This window comes from Amphiura filiformis, chromosome 14 (assembly GCF_039555335.1).
Source record: "Amphiura filiformis chromosome 14, Afil_fr2py, whole genome shotgun sequence".
Classification (NCBI taxonomy): Eukaryota; Metazoa; Echinodermata; class Ophiuroidea; order Amphilepidida; family Amphiuridae; genus Amphiura; species Amphiura filiformis.
In genome coordinates, this window is record NC_092641.1 from 20,620,786 (window position 1) to 20,644,059 (window position 23,274).

Consider the following 23,274-nt stretch of genomic DNA (forward strand, 5'->3'; position numbering starts at 1 on the left):
ATCTCTCTACTATAAATAATTTGACGCGTTAGATTTAGACTTAGTAATGTAGACTTCTAACAGCTAAATTTGTCGTCCGTATTCCATAGTGGCGTATAGTTGGGCGCCGTGAATAAACAACTTTTCGAGAAAATCGAGTTGTGTAAATCAGACATTCATTATATTTTGTAAATGATGTGAAATTTCTGTAGTAAACTAAATAGATTTGGCCAAAAAAAAAAAAAAAGGTTTGTCTCACGAACCCGCCACAGATAAGTATGTGAAAGCGATACAGCGCGTTTGTCTCACGCCACATGCTGACCGCCTTTTAAAGGTTTTTTTTTCCCGATTTTTCCGGTTCCCGATAGTTCGACCAACGTAGTAAAAATGAATTCCTCAATGTCAGAAAACCATCGAAAATGTCAGGCAGCGCGTATGCCATTAGTGTTGCAGATAGCCCGTAACCCACACCGTAGCCTCAGTCTCGCTAGTTTCACGCCATCCTTGCAACGGCACGGAGCGTAAAGTTTACGAAGCAAAGTGGATGCAATATAAAAGGACTTAGACTACGGAGAACTCTGCGATCGAGTGAAGCCATGTTGTTTTCATAAATTTTTGTATTTTTTGTAGCTGTTTTTTAACGAATTTTTACCATTTATTTCAACATGATTGTTCGTATTCAGATAGTTAAAACAGGGGGACTGTGCTGAGGAATTGGGCACTGCATCGGTGCTACCGATTCGGTTACTCTGAATGCCCTAAAAATGAGTTGGTGTCGGGCGAAGCTGTAACCCGTATTTTGCACTGATTTTTAATAATAGTGATCAGCTCTAGGAAGGCAAATAAAATACAGTTACAGAATATTAACATTGTAAATTTGTTGCTTCTCTTTCATTGTAAGACCACTTGTAGTTTTCCAATACCTGTCTTGTGATTTTCATTTGTCTCATACTAAAAAAAAAAAAAAAAAAAAAACGCATTAGCATAGCTTCTAAACCAAAAAAAAAAAAAAAAAAAAAGCATAGCACTTAGCTTTTTTGGCAAATGTTCGTGAGACAAACCTTTTTTTTTTTTTTGGCCTTTTATTGTTACATTTAAAATAGACTTGGTGATTTATTAAAGCATTATTTACAATATTGTTTCATGCAAGCCAGCATAATAGAATATAAAATATAATAGATTTTATTGTTATATATTTTTCAAAAGAAATAAATACATACTATTGCTGGCAAACTGACAATAAAACTATACGTCACTATGGAAAACGAACAAAACGCAATGCCCTAACCTTACGTTAACCGTAGGCCACCTAGGTCGCCGTGTAATCCCTATGGCATTACTTTTAAATCGCTCGTATTCCATAGTAGCGTATAGGTCCGATACGCGTCGCCACTATGACATACGATGTTTTTCATTTTTGCCGATATTTCATAATTATAAAAATGTGTATACAAAGTGGCGTATGGTCGATACGCCACTATGGAATACAAAAAATGTCACTTTGTAACTATACGCCACATTTAATTAATTAATTACTAATTAATTAGCTAATTATGACTGATGAGACTTAGAAAAATGAAAGAGAACATCATTAAAAACATATGTGCCAATTTTCAAAAAAATGACCCAAAATCACTATACGCCACTATGGAATACGGACGACGAATTGCTCTTAAACATAATTTGTCTATTTTATATTTAAGGCAAGATCAGTCACTATATAAATCATAAAACGTAATCTGACATAGTTACAACTGTCACACCCTTCTAGATGAATAACTCCAATAACATTGCTCTCCTGGACATAAACTTAGGACCTACAGCTTACCAGTGCAGTGCTCTACCAATCAAGATGTAATTCACCCAGATTGTTTTCATCAGTTAAAACTGTCACACCCTTCTATATGAATAACTCCAATAACATTGCTCTCCTGGACATAAACTTAGGACCTCCAGATTACTAGTGCAGTGGTCTACCAATCAAGATGTAATTCACCCAGATTGGTCTCATTAGTTTAAACTACCACACCCTTCTAGAACTTCAATAACATTGCTCTCCTGAACATAGGACCTCCAGACCAGTGCAGTGTTCTACCAATCATGCTGAAATTCACCCAGATTGGTCTCATCTTATTTTTGTTTCAATAGATGTTCCCAGTATAACCGAAGGTGATGTTGCCAAGGGTGCTGGGTTAAAGTGGTATTACGTAGTTCCTGTGTTCGGCTTCGCAGCGATATTCTTCTTGGTTTGTGTTGTGTGCTACAGAAGGAGACGCGGACAAAAAAGAACCTCAAAGTAAGAGTAAGTTGTGTTGACACCCCTTATTGGTTAATTTTGTGATGTAATCATTGGAGTAACCAATCAAAAATGAAGTTTCTAGATTTCTCAGTCATTTTAAGCTTAATTTGCCTCAGCCATCACTGACTTTATGTGATCGGCTCAATATGTGATATAGCCCACTTTGTAACCAATCAAAACAGTTCTTATACTTTGATCAGCTCGTATGGCAAGAATTATTAGGCTTTTACTACTACGCCAAAAAGTAGACCCATGTTAAGTGTTTTGTGTTCTTGTTCATTGGACTCTCCATTACCTACTTTTTTCAATGCATTAACTTTATATTTCATCTTTGTTTTAAATTCCAGGTCCCATAAATGGTCAAGACTACAGCAAAGACTACACAGAAGCACAGTAAGTATTGTATAGATATAACACAAATGCAGCATCTGTGAGGAAGTTGCTAGAACAATACTACATTTTTACTTGGGAGCCCGCCCTCTACAGTGCTTAAAATGCAGTGGGCTGGTTTATAGTTAGCTGGGATTCGTCAGTATGCGGAAATGGGCTATTCCAGTTGAAAACCATACACCCACTATTGATGACATGACCTTGATCTCCCACAATTTCAAATTGAGTTACCTGAATGGATGATTCCCATTTGAAATCTACAACCCCTGCTCAGAGTGAGATAAAGGGCATGTCTTACATAGGGGTTACATTGGTTTAAAGAGGAAGCCCTGCCAGAGCAGTTCTTCTGGGGTGAACCAAACCTGCCTTGTTATCTAATTAATCAGTGATAAGGCTATCTCTGAATATGACAGGTGTTAATTGATGCAATAATGTTAAAACACTATTAGTACCTGTAAAATTCAGAGATAACCTTGTCACTGATTAATTTGATAACCAAGCAGGTTTGGTTCACCCCAGAAGAACTGCTCTTGTGGGGCTTCCTCTTTAAACTGGAATAGTCCAATAACAGCACAATATAAATATGTGGAATGATATACTTTATTATACTAACTAACTAACATATGTTAGTTATACATAACTAACATATGTAATGTTGCCATTTTCAACTGAAGAATATACTTTATTTTTAACAAGGAAACTATGTAACTAACATGTAATGTCACAATGTTCGACATGTCCTAACTAATATTAATAATATGACTGATTGCATTGAATGAGCCAACGTGTCAAATCATTTCTTATTTCATAATTAGATCATCTTGGGCCCGTGTAGCAGGGGTAAATGGTAGCAAAAAGAGGTACTTAATCATCATCAGTGTAATTTGCATGAAGTTGTGTCATACAGGGTGTGCCAAGTCAGTGTAGACACTGGGTTGCATGATTGGTCATGTTTTGCATTGAGTCAGAGTTTGAATGAGATCATATAGAGGCCCTGCATGAAATTATCGATTGGCTTTAAACAAAGGATTTGAGCCGGTGTCCTTCACCGTAGTTATGGCGGAGTGCAGTCCATTCAATCAAATGTTGTCATCAACCTATTCGATCGTAGTGCAGGGTTATGTGTGTGAGACGAACTGTCACAGTAGATTGCAATCATGCTTTTGTTGAATGCATTTGAGTAGTCCGCCATATTTACGGGATGATACGTCACATGCAAGGCCTCTATATAAGATCTTTTGAATGTGGTAAAAAATAATGTCCTAAATTGTATGTCTATGAAATGTTGAATGCATACCTTTGTTCCAATCAGGAACAAGTTTACAAAACCTGTGCCAAGTTTCATGCAACCCCAGCAAGCTATAGGCTGAGCACCCCCTGTGTATGATACTATTGATGTGCATGATATTAGTGTGAAGTATCAAAATCTACAACAAAATTATTAACGAAATTATGTAACAAAGACCAAACTTATCCTTAGACAAATAGTTGAAATCTTGTTCACTCTCTAAAATCCTAAACTTTGTCCTTTCTCTAAGATGAGGATGTATCTCTATCTTTTTAGATTGAACTACCAGCATGGAGTAAATTAATTGTACCTCTCTCTTATTTAACATGCTGAGCACTACCTGCCGATCTAACATTGCTTCTGACTGATCAATTACATGATATCTTCATTTTAATCACCAATCAGAATGGAGCTTTGCAAATAATTCACCCCAATTTTTGTGCATGGTGGACTTATTCTAACAATGTTGCTGATTGGGCCAATTGATAATGAACACTTCTTTTTGGCCAATCGGCAGGTAGTTCTTATGGGCAATTTCCTGAGATTGTTTTAGTTTTAGAAACAATATGTAAGATGCAGTGTTCGAAATATGCCTCAAAAAGTTACAGGCCAGCCGGGCTTGACATTAAAAAGTTACCGGCCAGCCGGGCCGGCAACTAGATGCCAGTCAGAAAAGTTACCGGCCAGGCCAAAAAGTTACAGGCCAATGGCCGGCTGACCGGCCCTGTTTCGAACGATGGTAAGATGCTACCAAGAGGACACCTTTGATTTGTAGAAAAAGCAAATTTTGTTCAACTCTCCTGATGACTTTTTTGTCAAGTCCCAGTAAAATCATCGTATTGGTTGTTTTAGCTGAAAATTTGTGGAAAGTAATCATGTGCTCCGCCTTCTCCTATTTCTGTTAAAAAGTAAACATACTTTTCCCATCCATGCTTACCAACCTGAAAATTCCCACATAACAAAATCCACAAAACTTGGATCTTTATGTTAAAATGTCAGCAAAAATTGACCGGTCTCTCTTCAATGTTTTACCAAACTGTTTCTGTTTCCTTCCTTTCCTTATTGAAGGTTATGTGCAAAAAAACACCATACCTGCAATAGCTGCCCTATATACAATTTGACCATTTCTGCATTCTATAGTGTACAAATGACACCTGGCAGCTATAGCAGATATGCTTTTTGTGCACTACACCCTCGTTTTCTATCCTACATCTATTGTTTCCTAAGACATTACAACCATGCTCTAACTTTTCCCATCGTAAAGTCTGTTTTGTACAAAATATTTGTATGTTTAACTACTAAACTGAGCTCAAAAAGAAACTTATAATTTTTCACAAGGTCATATCTTGAAATCCTGTCCATCAAATTGAACCAAAATTACACACAGGTTTACTTAAATACTCTACTCTTAACACATGTCAGTAACCAAGCAGTTATCCAACTGACACAACAGCAAAATGCACTGACATGGAATAGCTTCCTGGACCACATTTACAGCCCCGCCCTGTTTCATGAAAAAAGTGTATGAAAAGCAGAAAGCAGCACCGTTTTATCATCTGTGCAAGGATCTTGTGTGTATTCTCACAGATTTTTTGTAGTGGGTGCCAAATGTTGGGATGTGAAAGTGGAGGAAGTCCAGGAAGCTGTCCCATGACTGTGCATTTTGCTGTTGTGTCAGTTTGACAACTGCTTGGTTACTGACATGTGTTTTGAGTAGAGTATTAAGGTAATCCTGTGTGTTTTGTTGGTTCATTTTGATTGACAGTATTTTAAGATATGACCTTGTGATTCACAAGTTGTAAAAAATTATAAGTTTCTTTTTGAGCTCAGTTTATTATATGCTGTTATTTTCATGAGCTTTTTTTTCCCTATGAATTCTGTGAGAGTGGGCACGCAGGCACAAAAATAACAAAATAGGAAAAATTTGCACAAAAATAACAAAATAGGAAAAATTTTAAATAAAGTTATTTTACTTGACATATATTCCATGAAATAAATAAAACAAAAAAACAAAATCACAAAAAATTCTGTAGGTGAAAATAACAGCATATAGCGTATGTGAATGCAGGGATAGGTAGAATTTGTTACAACTGAATTGTTAACTACATTTTAGTTTCATTATGAATCTTTGTCTGGGACTTGAGACTTGAAAGATGTCAGTTGTTACATATTATGATTTTTTACAATTTCTTCTCAAGAACTGTGCATAAACCTATAGCTATGTTACCTTGTGGATAGATACTTGTGTAGAGGTTAAAGCATATATAGTTTGATCAGCTCGTAATCGGCTGGATTCACAACATCACAGATTAATATCAATATGTTTTATTTCAAGAAAAGTCATGTGACATCTCGCCAGAAACATCACAAATTATTAATTGATACAGGCCAACTATATCACTCTCAACGTGGACCTACTTTTCGGCGTACTGGTAAAAGCATAACAATTCCCATGGATTACGAGCTGATCAAACTATAGTTTGGTTTATATTGTATTGAAGTTTTAAACACCAACAACGGTAGGTTTATCTCCATAGCATTGATTACTTTATTATTTCAGTGATTTAACCAATATGTCATCTTATCTAATCCATTTCCAGAAACTTCCAAAATGCACAGCTGACCTCTAACCATACGGGCGGTCAACAAGCAGCCTGGACAGACCAGACATGGCCACCACACCAGACACCTGATGGTCAGCAGCCTCCCCCTGGACATATACATCCTGGTAACCGTGGCTGCATGACATCAAGAAGCGCATACGACAAAACTCATCAATCATGCCAATATCTACAGCCTAATGGGGGTAACCCTGCATATTGGCTACTAGAGCCTTATGGTGCGAAGCTAACATTCATTTCATGTGACTGGTGAAATACGGGGAAGACATAAATAAATAGTATGGCAGCTTTGATAATGTCAAAGGTCATTACTGCTTCAATATGTATGTATAAATCAGGTTGACCTTTGAACTTTTTGAATTATTTTGTGGAATAAAGACTCAAACTTAATTCTGGACAAATTAATGTGACAGAATCAACATTCCGGACAAATTTACTGAAATGAATCAAAATTTTCTACAGAGTGATTGAGACACCTGTGTAAATTTTAAAGCACACAATAACATTTGACCTTTCACCACAAGTTGCCACGGTTTTATGACTTTCTTGTTTTTTTCTACAAATCACATCATTTCATTTCATGTTAAGTAATGTTGGTGTTGCTTGTTACATAGTTGACATTTCTCCTTACCTCCCCTCACCATTTTGATTATGTTGACATTTCTCCTTACATCCCCTCACCAAAGGCATTATACGTTTGGATAATTTTTTATTCACTATGAAACTAACTCTGATCTGATTTTGTTAAAAAGTTACAAATGAATTTCGCTTGAAAGTAATCTCAATTTTGGAACTCGTACTGTGTAAACCAATATTATATATTAATCTCAGAAAAATATGAAACACCAACATTTATTATCATTCACACAGAAGAATGCCATGTTGAACATCGGCCAAAATATGGTGGTTTTGCTGGTTTCCAATAAAATTGCTATTATTTACGTTATATAAAAGACACATTGCAGTGATTCATTGCCGCCTTCTTCTCAGTGCACAGTGTCTAATTATGTGTGGAAACCAACCAAAACTAATATATTTGTCTGATGGACCATCATATATTCATGCATGGATACGGGATAAAATTGCTGGTACTCAATAAAATAATATTTGGTTATGGGAAATAAATTGCAGGGAATCAAGAATACTGTGTAAATTACTGGTACCCAATAAAATCATTACATTTGGTTATGGGAAACGAGATGCAGGGAATCAAGAATACTGGGTAAAATTGCTGGTACCCAATAAAATCATTACATTTGGTTATGGGAAACAAGTTGCAGGGAATCAAATATACTGGGGAACACTAATCATCATTTTCATCATTTGGTCTAAGAGTTACTTAGTGCTTCAGGTTAAATAAAATAAATTTTTTAACACAAAATTTTTCTATCATTTGCCAATAATAAGGGTCTGTAATTGATTATGGGTTGAGATCAGATTAAATAGAGACATCTAACATCACAAGAACACCACCATTTGCCCTATTAACAGCATGCTTATGGCTGATTGCATCATCACTAGAGCTTTTATCGTAAAGTAAATTACATTTCCCTTTAAATATTGGACTGCTTTTTGCCACATGTTTGACCAACAGTCAAAATGGATTTGTAGAACTTTATTGATTATAACAGAATTACTAGAATACATATTAATTTTGGAAACATTGACTTTGTGAATCCAAACTCTTTATCCATGTACAATTACATAGCAATATTGCATGGCTTGACTCAAAAATCAGTTCTTCATTTTGTCTGATTCAGATCCTCTTTCAAAACCTATTGTGTACTTGATTTGGATCACTTCAGATTGGTCTACATCAGTTCAGATTGATGTAGATCCCTATCTAAATATTAATGGGGTGTTCCATTTGAATTCCTCACTCCCACTGGAAGATTTTGGAATTCCAACCAAATTTAACAGTTGCAATGATTAGAGATCCAACCATTTTTCATTCAAAAAAATTAAAAAAATGGGAAAGATTTTGGTATTCCAAACAAAATTGTTTAATTTTAGTCCAAATCACATAAAATTTTACATAAAACCAGCCAAAATTTCCAGCTGGATTGACCTTCGGGTGCAAATGAGATTGAGATGGTTTCGAAATCTTCTACAGGTGGTGTGTGAATTTTAAACGGAATGGCATTAAGACAGTGAGGTGTACCTTCAGTGTGAATCTAACAAATTAACAAGCCAATGATTTTATTTTCTCAAACAGCTGACCCAGCGGATGGAAATCCCCAAAGAGTGGCACCACCAGACAATTATTGTGTGCAAGAAGGTCAGCCTCGCTTTGGCACATTACGTAATACTACCTCAACATTCAACACGGACACCAACAGACTTATGGGTAAGTTTTCTTGACCAATCTGAGGTGTTAAAAATTTGTTAAAATGTCAGAAATGGATAATCAAGAAAATTATGTTATGATAGGTCACATATTCAGCATTGTTAATTATTTGTTTGTTTTTTGTTATGAGGAAATAGCCTATCAGTTTAAGCTCATTTAAACACAAGTCAGATGACTTACCTTTACCTATGATATTAAACGAAGGAGATTTTTGCACATATTTTATTGATTCTTAAAATTATTTCACTTCTTACTTGCACATTGTTTCATGTCTGTTATTGCATCCCATTATTTTGCATTACAGAAGTGCTGGTTCACAATATTCTGTAGTAGAAAATAATGATGATGAATGCATGGCACATAATTGTCACACACTCCCCTACCCCCTAAAACAATGTCCCAATAATGTTTCATTTCTGTTATTCCATTCTCTTATTTTGCATTACAGAAGTGCTGGTCCAGAATATGCCGTAGTAGAAAATGACGATGATGAATGCATGTCACACAATTGTCACACACTCCCCCTACCCCCTACAACAATGTCCTAATAATGTTTCATTTCTGTTATTCCATTCTCTTATTTTGCATTACAGAAGTGCTGGTCCAGAATATGCTGTAGTAGAAAATGAAGATGATGAATGCATGGCACACAATTGTCACACACTCCCCCTACAACGATGTCCCAATCATATGGGCAACCAATGCATGGTGCCACATCCAGCTGACCATTGAACCATACGCCTCCACCACTCTTGTGCTTCCCCCTAACATGCGTGGATGCGTCGGACATGGCCCACAATGCAACAGCAGCTCGTCAGATAATTCTGGATCTCATAGTTCACACAACACGGCGGGTCGGAGGTGTACAAGGGCTCATGATAATGCAGCATATAGTGGTAGTGGCGGGTCTGGTCAACCAGGTGAACCAGGTAAGTCATATGGTAAAGATTTTATAACAAATTGTCTGCTCAGTGCCAGAAGTGGGAAAGTGCAATAGCTGCCATGTGTAGCTGCTAAGTTATATGGTAAAGATTTCATAACAAATAATTGTGGGTGATACAATTTTTATGTGGTAGTTTATACCTTCCATTAAGGCTTCACTAAATCAATCTGCTTCCAAGATTTCAATTTCAATGGGGTAAAGGGAAAGGTGGTCAGCAATCCCCTTGCTGGTAAATTTGGTCATTTGGAGGGAAATTTTGCTTTTCTGGATATAAAGAAATACATACAAAATGGTGGTAAATCCTGCTAAGTTGCTTGGAAATTTATCTCACTTGCCTGGAAATCTAACACTCACCTTTAAACCTTTCATCTAGAAATGTTAAAGTATTGCTCCAAAATGTGTATTTACTGTGTTGCTATCGGTGAGAGCAGTATAATAAGCAAATCTTTTTCATAATTTTATTTTATTCAATAGAACATATGTGTCCAGACTGCAATACAATGCAGAGCAATCATGGCATGGAAGGTGATGAGCGTGGAAGTCGTAGGAAACATCGTAGCCGTGGTAGCAACAAGCAAGTGAATCAGCCAGCTCGCAATTGGACAGAGCTACTACCCCCTCCCCCTGAGCAGCCTCCAACAGACCTTGATTCCCCACCTGGCTCTCCTCATCTAGCCCACCAGAACTCCCGTGGTAGTATGAAGTCTTCCATGCCTTGTGGTGGACAACACAACATTGGCAGACCTTTGCCAGAGCAGCCAATGTGTGGCAATGGTGTAATGTGCAATGGCGAAGGCCCCCTGCCTCCTGGTACGATACAACACTACGGGTCACTACCCCGTAAAAACTCGCACCCGCTGCAACAACAGCAGCAACATCCAGTGCATAATGGCATGCCGCCTGTGGAACAATCAATGGTAGGGGGCGCTTTGCCAAATGGACAAAGAGGAGAGCCGATATATGTACATAATAATGGCAGCTTGCATAGCAGTGCTGGGACGGCATTGTCACATAAAGTGTTTGAGGATCCAAGGCATGAACAATTAGGAAAAGAATTACTAGAATTTAATGACGATATGTCTCAAAGTGAAATGATGTCAGATCCAGAAGAGGAGACACCCATGCTGGCAGCACAACCAGGTAAGAATGCATTGTTTGTTTATTTGTTTGTATATGGGTGGGTGGGTTGGTATGCAGCCTCTTGACAGGCCCCTAGATTGGGTAAAGTAGGAAAGAAGTGTGGGAAGGGCCATGGGAATGAAAGTTTTGTCGTTGTTTTTCATTTTTCATTATTCGTTATGTAGGCTTGGACCACAGTGTCAAATAGTTCACAATCCACAGATCGAAACTATTATTAAATTATTATAGCAGTATGCACATACGATCTAGTACTAGGGAGGCCCTAGGTGCCGATTATTGCATAAATAAAGCGTTAACAACAGTGTGTCGATCCAGAACTTGAAAAAAAAAATTCAAAACCTTGTTTTATGGAAATAATGACATTTTTTTTAAATAATGAAACTTTCATATGGTAGGTTTCAAAGCATGCGGGTGGTGGACGCATTTCATTCCCATTGCCTTAGGGTGAAATGAGTGATAGAGCTAGGGTTTTGGCAAATAAATGGGTCAGCCATCTTTGTTGGTTGCTGTTGGATAAGAAGGGAAATTAGTTGGTGAGCAATAGGACAAATCTGTGAGCCATAGAGAGAGAGTAAATTTGTGAGTTAGTGAGTGATTAAGTGGAGCATGAGTGACTGATGGATTAATTACAATCTTGGAAATAAGTCTTGGAACGCTTGCGTGTAAATAACGGAAAACTGTCACCCCTTTCCCCCATGCAATGTTGAGAAATGCCAATGTCTTCAGCGGATTCCCAATGTGTCCAACATTGATTGATGGGAGGGGGAAGGGTAAATCATTGTTGTAGAAGTCATGTTTGTTCCCAAGCACAATATACATCATTTCCATGATCATAAGAAATTCTGGATGGAATTTACGGCAGAGTGTGCCAAGCGTTCCAAGTACTTTTTTCCAAAATTGTAGTATAGGTGCTACTATTTTGGTTGTGATACAGGTAGTTCAGATATATTTATATAGCCATACTATTTATAGTGGTTGAGCACTTTCGACTACTTTTGGAGTCGAGACTGTGCTGGAATGGCTAGGTTTGTCATGGTTTTGACACCACAGAATATATATACACGTATATGCATTTGTGCTAACTTGAAACCATTACAAATTATCCGTCTGATAATCGGTATACCCAATGATCGTAAGTGAGGGTATGCTGTGAAACTAGTAGTAACGGTTGCCTTTTCCAGAGGTCTATACTTTGAATTTGTTTCTACGCTCACCTGTAATGGGTTTGAGCACTTTTAATTCCAAAGTTAGTCACCTGAAAAACAATACTTGTTATATAGCTATATAACATTATTTGTGTTCCTGGTTTTTTAAAAATATTTGTAATCCCAATTTTTCTCTCATAATAATGAGCTTTTATTATCTTAGTTTGTAAGCATGCAAAACTATGAAGTGATGAGTGAATCTGCAAATAGGCAACATAATTGCTACTGTGTTTTTACTAAGAGGAGGAATTAATATTATGCAAATGCTGGTACATTCAATTAAAAATATCATTTTTTTTAAAATTCAGGATCAGGATATCTACCAGCGCTATCTGAGGTATCAGATAATGACCATGACACGGATGCCGAGAGTGCTAGGTGTACAGGTAGGTTCAATCAATCAACGGTTAATCAATCAATCGGTTTAATCTACAAATGGGGGAGCCTTTCAGGTGAAATATGGGATATTTTGAAAATGCTCGAAGCATGTTTTAAGCAGAAGATGCGTAGGTTGACGTACCACCAGATCTAAAATTGGGCCAATTATGTTGAATGTACAGTTTTGTACACCAGTGTCTAAATAAACAGAATTTAATTTTCCATATTTTCAGATTCTATGTTAGCAGCATGGTCAACTAATAGTAGCAATCGGGATAGTTGCGGCAGTACTAGTAGCGACGGTTCATTTTACACCGACGCTGATTTTGCCTCGGCGGTAGCAGCAGCAGCAGAGAGTGCTGGCATGCAAGTTGTTGGCTCAACAATAGTAGATCCAAAAAATGGTAAGTGAATAAGGTGTTGTTTTCTGCTCTTTCCTTATTTAACCTAGGTAATTCATTTAGTGCTCAGACACTGATTTAGCTCTTATGATTCCAGGGAAGAGTGTACAAATAGCCAGGCATACCCCTGGTTGGAACTGGCTCTGAGGTGTTTGTCATGCACTGATCTAGCTCTCGTGATTCCAGGGCAGAGTGTAAAAATGGCCAGGCATACCCCTGGTTGGAACTGACTCTGAGGTCTTTGTAATGCACTGATTTAGCTCCCATGATGAAAGAAGCATGTACTGCCTTTCTTACGAGCCCGGCCTAATTACATTGTATAAAACAAGCTTTTGTTAAGCTTACTCCCCTTAAGCCCTATTGACTAATCTTACCATACTTTTAATTGGCTCAACACATTATATGCCCTTCTTTTTAAAACTAAAACTGAAAATATCCATGTGTATGTGTAAGTGAATTACAAAACTATCTAGAACATTTTCAAACCATCTATTATGGGTTGTTGGTGTAGCACACTCAGTATTCAAAATACAATACCCCTGGCATTATTTTCAATTCTGGTTCCAACAAATATGTTGACCAATATTATGTTGGGCTAGTCCATATATTTTATTTTATTTAACCACTTCCTTGCAGCTTTTCTAAATTTTTAATTGTGCATTTTGATTAAAAGTTGATGTACTTTGAATTGCAGGTAAGAAGCCTAAAACAAGAAAGTCAAGAAATCACCATGGTGATCCTAGTGCCGGGCAATATCAGCAACAAATTCCTAGACAAATGGGTAAGTTTGGTATCTTGAATGGACCTATGTGTACGCGCACACCCCTACTCACTTCACAGGCACATACAATCAAATGTATGTGTGCATACACACCCCCACATATTCAGCTCATAGACAAACATGCACACACCCCAACTTGATTATACATGCACACCCCAGCACACATGTCACAAACTGTCCATACTTGACTCGTTAAGCTTTATTGCCTGTCATTTCATGTCAGGCAATGGTCATATACCACAGCCACACACACCTAAAGACACCCCCCACACCCAACAGACATGTTCTTATAATCTCTATTCCCTGCCTTCTCATTTCAGGCAATGGTCATATAATACAAAACAGCTCACCTGCAAATGGCCAAACACCACAGCAGACTCAACAGCAGTATATACAGCAATTACAGCAGCTTCACCAGCAACAGCAGCAGCAAGATAGCAATATGGACGGAGTGACAAAACCACCTTATCCCGCGATAATAAACAATACATCTCAAAATCCCAGTGGTAAAAATCCACAAGATAGGGATGGCAATGTGACTGATCATGTGACTGATCATGTGTTATTACGTGATACAAATGAAATGGGACTACGAGTTACCGCCAATCCTATGGCTTTTGAAGCGGAGAAGAGTGGCGCTTTTTAAACATTGAAATGAAAAAAAAACGCTTTTATATAAATATATAAATATTATATATATATGTGTGTATATATATATAATGCAAAGCTTTGATGAAACCTTAGTACTAAAAAGCAAAATCAAGATGTAATTATTATTATTGTTACTATTATGATAATGTATATAATAAGAGAAAGAACTATTGAATGTTTTATGTTGTTTTTTGATGCCATTATGATTGATAATTGCGTGAGTGAAAACATTGTATGATGATATAAATAATGTTGATAATATAAGCAGCCATGAAGGGGATAATTATTGTCTATGTAAGGGATTTGAATGCAGGACTTAGTATACATAAGCAGGAATGAGTAACATAATTTCTGCGCACATTTCAACTTAGTATAAATTAATGTGGATTGCTTTTTGTTCAAATGTGATCCATATGCCTTACCACAAGTCCTGGTTGCTTTATTGCAAATCAAGTAAATTCAGATGAATGTAGATTACCCAAATTCTGGTCCACTTGTTAAAGATGTTGTGAACTGTGGCTAAGCTAGGATCCACATATATTTTTATCAAGTATGGATCCATATCAAACAAACTGATCTAGATCTAAATTATACCGTGTGAATATCCCCATTATTTATTACATTGTCACCAAAACATTAAATCCAGTAATGAGAAAACACAATTTCTTGTAAAATGTTTGCTAAATGGATGTAAACAATATGAATAGGGGCACTTTTATTCAGCAAATGGATATAAACAATATGGATAGGGACACTTCTATTCAGCAAATGGATATAAACAATATGGATAGGGACACTTTTATTCAGCAAATGGATATAAACAATATGGATAGGGACACTTCTATTCATGTAGCGAATGAGCAGTTATAGCTTGACATTAGTGACAGAGAACTTTGTATAAAAATGTATTGAAAAATAATGTTTGAAACATTGAATCGCTACTGTGTGTGTGAAACTATATCTAATCACTTCTGCTAAATCAAAAAAGATTTGACTTTTGTTATTCTTCTTTCTGACACTTTTCAGTCAGTGCAATTGTTTTCCATGGTTTAAATCCTGAAAGGTGTTTTATAAAACAAATAAAAAATTCCACAGTTGTTGAAAGTGTAAGGTGAAAAAAATGTTTGGGCTTAAGTAATTTATACCAAAATGTACATAATAAATAACGAAGTCATAAGGCTGAAGTTTGTGAGTTAAATGAAATAAATTCATAGCATATGTTGACATTGTCTTAAAAGGGAATGAATGAGCTACTCTATTTCAAATCTGTCATAACCCCCGTGGAAGATTTAAGAAAAATCTGTGGAACCCTGTCCACAGAGGGAGTACATTTTCCAAATGGAATTGGCCAGGGTTAATTATTTTGAAAGGCATACTCCTCCTGTATATTATATGGCTTTACCTATAACTGGAGTCTTTGAAATGGAAGGTACCCACCAGTTGTGTATTATATTGAAACCCATACTCCCTCTGCAGAATCTTCCACAGGGGGAGTGAAACTCGGTCTTCCACTGGGGGAGTGTGGAAATCGCATGGAACAGCCCAATAATTGCATTAAGCAGTATTATAGTATAAAGCTATCATAGATGTATGTTCACATTTCAAACGTCATAAGCTAGTAATTTCCAATACTGTAATGCATCAGTACTGTAATGCTTCATAATTTGCTACATTTTGTTCAGCTTCAAGTATGAAGTTACTCCACTACAAAGACGCATATGATTTGGTCACGTATTATGTAATATTGCTTTAAGCGCTTGCTACCCCCTTGCAGCATAGACATGCAGTGTATGCTCTGTGGCGCATTGTATATGGGGTGATACTACTTCATACTTCAGGTTGAATAGATTATATGCAATTAGTATTCCGTATAGTGTATGCAAGGTGCCGACTGCTTGGAGTCAAATATCACTGAATGGGAAACCATTTGCACATACGTAGCTGAGGTTATGTTTGGAAACCGCCTGCGGTCTGATGTCACCCATTTAAATGAATACACAACAAGTTATGTGTGTACAATGGGTCAAATATCACTGAATGGGAATCAATTGCACATACATAGCTGAGTTATGTTTGGAAACCACCTGCGGTGTGTCACTCCACCCATTTAAATGGATACAGAAGAAGTTATATGTGTGTATAATGGGTACAAAGTATAGTAACCATGTAGTACCTCTACAGATAACATGCTGAACCACCACTGGGTACTATAATATTCCATCCATCCATGCTCACTTTGAAAGTGACCTCACTCTAGCCGACCAATGCAAGTGGATACACAACAAGTTTTTTCTTTAAACGCTAGTTGCAAAGTAAAGCACCGTGTAGTACCCCTACAGGTAACTTGCTGGGAACTATACTCCATGGTGCAGAGGTAACTATAGTTGGTCTATTTTATTCTGAAGTGAGAAGTAATGTCACTGTATATACAAAGTGTTACAGAGCTTAGGCACAATGTTTTTGCTGGTAGTTGAAGTTAATATGAGCGCTTAAAGAAATAATACATATACGTGATCAAAATATCTGCATCTTTACAGTGAAATTACTTCTTTCTTCAGTGTGGATAGTCTATAGCTATGCATTGGTTTAGCAAATGGGTATTCAGCAGTCCCATATTTTAAGTGTCCATTGGCGGAATGCTACTGAATGCTATTGAATGCTCTGTATTAATTCTGTTTTATAAGAGCAAATTCTACTTTCCATTATTGACTTATTAGCGGTGCAGAGGATTCTTTGTGCATATTTTGATGAGATTGTCACTCTCTATTGCCACAAAAGTGCCAGCCGAATCATCGGCATCTAAGAACTATTTTGATTGGTTATTGGTTTAAGCTATTGAGCCAATCAGAGATACGGAAAGAATAGTCAGTAAGGCGAACAGCATTAAGCTATATGCCAACAGATCTAAAAGCTGTAGTTTGATTGGTTACTCAAATAGTTATATCATTTAATTAACCAATCAGGGGTACTGTAAGAAAGGCAGTAGTGCCCGTTGGAATAGAAGCCTTATTTTGATTGGTTAGTCAGATGATTACACCATTTAATTAACCAATGGTAATACACAATGGGTTAATTGCCACACTATCTTACTACAAAGTAGTATGTGTGTCACCAGAGGGATAAGGAAGGTTGCTGTTTACTCAACTACCGTAGTTTTGGTTTGTTTCTTCGTTTGTTTGCTTTCATCTTATGTTGTAATATTGAAAGCCAACAAGTCTGTATACTAAATTGGGCTATTCGATTTAAGATCCACACTACCCCTGTGGAAGATTTTGGAAATATCTTCCATAGGGGGAGTATGTGTTTCAAATGTAATTCCTCAGAGTTATTCATTTTGAAACCCATACTCCCCCTGTATTATGGCTTCACCTATATCTTCCACAACTGGAGTGAGTATTTCAAATGGAAGTTACCTAATTGTCTATTCTATTTGAAACTTATACTCCCTCTGTGTAATACTTAGCTAAAATCTTCCACAGGGGTAGTGTGGACTTAAAATGGAAGAGCTGTGTACAATTATGTAAGTACCATATCATAGATTTGTTAATATTTATATTTTGATCTGCACTCTATAAATAACCTAGCAATTCTGAGTTCCACCAAATGGTGGTCATTGAAGGAACACTATAGGTATGAAATAATGGAAACAGCGGTCAACTGTCGGTCAAGTTTTGATTTCATCCCTTAACCACATCATCACAAGTTTCTTTATTTTGTAAAAGCTTAAATCCAGAATGTCTTCTCTACGTATAACATAATAATTTTGTAAATCAGGATATTTGTATATATTTGGTATGGAACAAAGAAAATAATATTTCGTAACTATGGTGATGTACGAAGGAGGGATCTGGACAATTTCATTTTTTTTTACTTTTCCTCAAAACTTGGACACAAAGGATCTGTCTTTTTTGTTTGATTTCCACCAAAGATTGTTTTTATGATTTATACCAAATATCATTTTTTTTTTTTTTGTAGTATTTTTTTAGATTCAATTATGAATATAACATAATTGTTTACAATTTTGATTATGATTATGACTTATTCTTTTATTTTATGAAACATGTTTAACCCCCTGAGCACTACCTGCTGATCTAACATTGCCTCTGATTGGTCAATTATGTGATATTTTCACTTTAATCACCAATCAGAATGGAGCTTTGCAAATAATTCACTCCAATTTTTTTGTGTGGTGAAATTATTCAAACAATGTTGTTGATTGGTCCAATTGATAATGAAAACTTCTTTTTGGCCAATCGGCAGGTAGTTCTCATGGTGTTCATTTATAAACTGGTGGCGCATTGTGTAGTGAACCACCATGTAATAAGCACCTCAATTTTGCAGTACTTGTATTTTACTAACCCAAAATAAAACTAAGTACTATTATACCTCGAAACTGGGAAACAATGTTTTCAAGCTTATTTTGTGTTATAATCATTTCTTAATGTAAAAACACTGATTTTGTTGTAACTCTTATAGCCTTATATCACAGGACGTAGTTCAGAAACCGGCATTGACTAGCCTCATAATACAGGGCATAGTTACATGATTATATACTACCACATACCACAGGGCTTAGTTCAGACACTGCTATTAATTATACATGTTTATAGCCTCATCACAGGGCTTAGTTCAGAAACTGCTGTTAACTATACATGTTTATAGCCTCGTCACAAGGCTCTTAGTTCAGAAACTGCTATCGACTGTACATGTTTTTACCACATTCAATAGGCCTCCATATTCAATGTTAGTAAGTGTTGTCAAAATTGCAATAATAATGCCCTATAATGTTTTGTGGTACTTCAAATATATTTAATACAAAAATGCTATTATATTGCGTTAGCCTTTGTTAAAACTGTTTAAGCCTAGTTAGAAACTATTATGAAATTAACCATGAAAGTTGTTGTTAAACTCTAGTTGCCAACTTATTCAATTTTAAAACAAAATGCTGCATTCAATATGTTTTTCTTGTTTGTTTCAACTCTCATGTGGGTGTAGGATTAAGATAAACAACAAAATATGGCTAGTTGTGTGTTTTTTACACTCAATATGCAGTATGTGAAATGTATGTACATCAGGCTTGATGAGGTGCTTATAGGTACCAAAAGCTCCCAATTTGGGTGTAAAAATCACACAACTGTCTGATTGATATGGTTAGATGTGTGCTTTTATACACCCAGGTGTGTGCAAAACATACCCAGTATGTCAAATTCAGTATGTGTATCAGGCTTGATGAGGCGCTTATATGTTCCAAAAGCTCCCAAAGTGGGTGTAAAAATCACACAACTGTCTGATTGATAGGGTTAGTTGTGTGCTTTTATACACCCAATTGTGTGCAAAGCATACCCAGTATGTCTAATTTAGTATGTGTATCAGGCTTGATGAGGTGCTTATAGGTACCAAAAGCTCCCAAATTGGGTGTAAAAATCACACAACTGTCTGATTGATAGGGTTAGTTGTGTGCTTTTATACACCCAATTGTGTGCAAAGCATACCCAGTATGTCAAATTCAGTATGTGTATCAGGCTTGATGAGGTGCTTATAGGCACCAAAATCCCAAAAATTGGATGTAAAAAACATGCAACTGTGTATTGCTTCTTTGATTCTGATATTATATGTGTTACACTGAATTTAAATAATCATGTTATTTTATTTTTCAATATTGGACAATATTTTACACAAATCAAAAACAACCTAAGCACAACAAGTGTGTTTTCCATGCGTTGAATGAGAAGCCATTGTTAAACAGAGCTTGGTAATTTCAAGTCCAAGTAAATTGTTGGTACTAAGCTTTGAATCGATTCCTAAAATATTTTGTTACTTCACTATTTTAGGGGTATTGTACATGTATGTATGTGTTATTTATTGTGTACATAATAAAATAAAGGAGTATTTGAGTTTAAAACTGTATGTAAAGCTGTATTATGAAGAATTGTTAAAAACCTTTTGAGCCAAAGCTTAGTGCCAACAATTTGTATGGAACTAGATACCAATAATATTGTGTAGAAATCATGACCCAATATATTTGTTATTATTGATATTGTTATTCAGTTGTTTATTTAACATGTTATAAAGCACATAAAAAGTACAATAGTCACATTATGATTCCATTTGGTTAAAATAAGGTTGAGAAGTGAGAATACACCACAGGCTCAATGAAGGCAGTGCATTTTTTCTGCATTTTTTACATTTAATATATTAACAAACAGTTTTGTGACAAAAAGAGTTTTTGTGCTCTGAGATTTTTCTTGCCATTTTTTGTAGCCTGGCTGATTCCATGTCTGACATTTTAATAGTATCCATTGCAACGTTGTATAAGGATCCGATAAAGTTGAGCTAGATATATTTGCTTATATTTGATGCATTTGTCTGTATAAAAAGCATGGAATAAACTGCTATATTGATGAACATTTTATAAATACAGTGTCTCTAAATGTGCATTTTTTCTGACTTTCTGATACCACAGCAGTGCCCGTGGATATGGGGCCTGGGGCCTCATCTGGACAACTTTGACAATTCTGTCACATCATTTGACTCATGAAACTCGGTTTCATTAACCCCCTGAGCACTACCTGCCGATCTGACATTGCCTCTGATTGGTCAATTACATGATATCTTCACTTTAATCACCAATCAAAATGGAGCTTAGAAAATAATTCACCTCAATGTATTTACATGGTGAAATGATTCTTACAATGTTGCTGATTGGCCAAATTGATAATGAAAACTTCTTTTTGACCAATCGGCAGGTAGTTCTCATGGGGTTAAATTATCCAGAGGATTGGGTACGGATTTGTGGCTACGATTGCGGAAACTTACCCCGAAAATATACCAAATTTGACCCATAAAATATCCTCATTTTCTGGACTTCTGAAATAATTCCTGTAAAAAATTAAGCCAACATTGCCCTTTTTTTTTAACTTTTGAAGATGTTGCTAAACACGATGAAAAATTTACGCTTCTTAAACGTCTTTAAGACAATTTTGAAAAGAAAAGCACCCCTTCTCATCAACCAGCTTTCTGAAATTTGTCATACATTTTAAACCCAAGATCCAAAAAAATACACCCCAAGTCTGCCACATGTCTCCGTACCCGGGTCAACAATTCAGTGAAATGGAGACAAAAATGTTTTAGAAAGTCTTCCAAAATTAAAAACAAATACCCCCTGGGCAACGTATTTTACCCCATTCATTACCAATGCTATCTTCAGTAGACAGCATGTGATCTCATTAATACCAATGCTATCTTCAGTAGACAGCATCTGATGTCATTACCAATGCTACATTTAGTAGAGAGCATCTGATGTCATTACCAATGCTATCTTCAGTAGATGGCATCTGATGTTATTACTAATGCTATCTTCAGTAGACAGCATCTGATATCATTAATAATGCTATTTTCAGTAGACAACATGATGTCATTATCAATGCTATCTTCAGTAGACAGCATCTGATGTCATTACCAATGCTATTTTCAGTACCCAGCTTGTGTCATTACCAATGCTATCTTCAGTAGATGGCATCTGATGTTATTACCAATGCTATCTTCAGTAGACAGCATCTGATATCATTAATAATGCTATTTTCAGTAGACAACATATCGTTATGAATTTGGCAGAGTGACGAATCAAGAATTTTGAGTAAATTGAGTTATTGTATGCTTGTGAATATGTTTCACATGATCATTTATTTCCAACAAAAATTAATGGTAAATGTTACTCCCTGACGTAGATATCAACATTTTGATTTGGACAAATTGCGCCTGAGTGCAATTAATGAATTCGACCAAAAGATGAATCGTGTACTTAGCTGTACAAATCAAGTTGATTTGTAGCATTGTATAGCTGAAAACCTCGAATTTTCTGTATTAAGTGTCCTATACTATTATTTTTGAAATCAATGGATAGCAATAGGTGTCTTCTATCCAGTGATACCAATATAAGTACAAACATTCCCCACATGATATCACTATGGCTTAATAATGTGAGTGCGCTCTCGTAAAATCCCATAAATTGTATGCAAAATATAGGCCAATATTGTTATTTCTGGTTTAAAATCCTCGGGTTTTGCTAAATATTACATAGATGACTATTTTATAACTTATATATCAAATGTAAAGTCTACAGCTTTTGGACAACCATTAATTTCTACACTAAAGCCCCAAATCAAGAATGCGCGCTATGGTCTACACATAGTTGAATGCGTATTCGACCTTGTATACAACTATTTGCGCAGCGGTAGAGACATTTTGGATTCAGCATAAAGCTGAATAGCTGTAAATACCCGTTTGGAGGGATGATATCGATTGTTTCAGAAGATCTAATTATTGCAAATAATTCGTGAACATTCACTTCAATAATATACATTTCAAATGAGTGCCCAAGAATGTTCTCAATTTTTAGAGGGACCAATGGAATGGTACCAAGATTTTCAAACGCCGTTTACTCAGAACAGCAATTTTGCGTATTCGGCACTCTGCCGTGTTCATAACGATATGATGTCATTATCAATGCTATCTTCAGTAGACAGCATCTGGTGTCATTTCCAATGCTATTTTCAGTACCCAGCTTATGTCATTACCAATGCTATCTTCAGTAGATGGCATATGATGTCATTACCAATGCTATCTTCTGTAGACAGCATCTGATGTCATTACAAATGCTATCTTCAGTAGATGGCATCTGATGTTATTACCAATGCTATCTTCAGTAGACAACATCTCATGTCATTACCAATGCTACCTTTAGTAGACAGTATCGGATGTCACTACCAATGCTATCTTCAGTAGATGGCATCTGATGTTATTACCAATGCTATCTTCAGTAGACAGCATCTGATGTCATTAATAATGCTAT

The 23,274-nt window shown here is 36.2% G+C and overlaps 1 protein-coding gene across 1 annotated transcript in view; it reads left to right on the forward strand.

Moving 5' to 3' along the window:
• LOC140169260 (uncharacterized) overlaps positions 1-20,839 on the forward strand; it is a 196,695-nt gene extending 175,856 nt beyond the window's left edge. Inside the window, exons 18-30 of the mRNA XM_072192517.1 lie at positions 2,128-2,275; positions 2,626-2,671; positions 3,484-3,518; positions 6,458-6,475; positions 6,557-6,795; positions 8,793-8,924; positions 9,373-9,380; positions 9,547-9,853; positions 10,342-11,007; positions 12,521-12,598; positions 12,824-12,994; positions 13,686-13,772; positions 14,093-20,839. Coding sequence (XP_072048618.1) covers positions 2,128-2,275; positions 2,626-2,671; positions 3,484-3,518; positions 6,458-6,475; positions 6,557-6,795; positions 8,793-8,924; positions 9,373-9,380; positions 9,547-9,853; positions 10,342-11,007; positions 12,521-12,598; positions 12,824-12,994; positions 13,686-13,772; positions 14,093-14,418 — 2,261 coding nt within the window. The 3' untranslated portion in view covers positions 14,419-20,839. The remainder of the gene's footprint in view (positions 1-2,127; positions 2,276-2,625; positions 2,672-3,483; positions 3,519-6,457; positions 6,476-6,556; positions 6,796-8,792; positions 8,925-9,372; positions 9,381-9,546; positions 9,854-10,341; positions 11,008-12,520; positions 12,599-12,823; positions 12,995-13,685; positions 13,773-14,092) is intronic.
• The last annotated feature ends 2,435 nt before the right edge of the window (positions 20,840-23,274 follow it).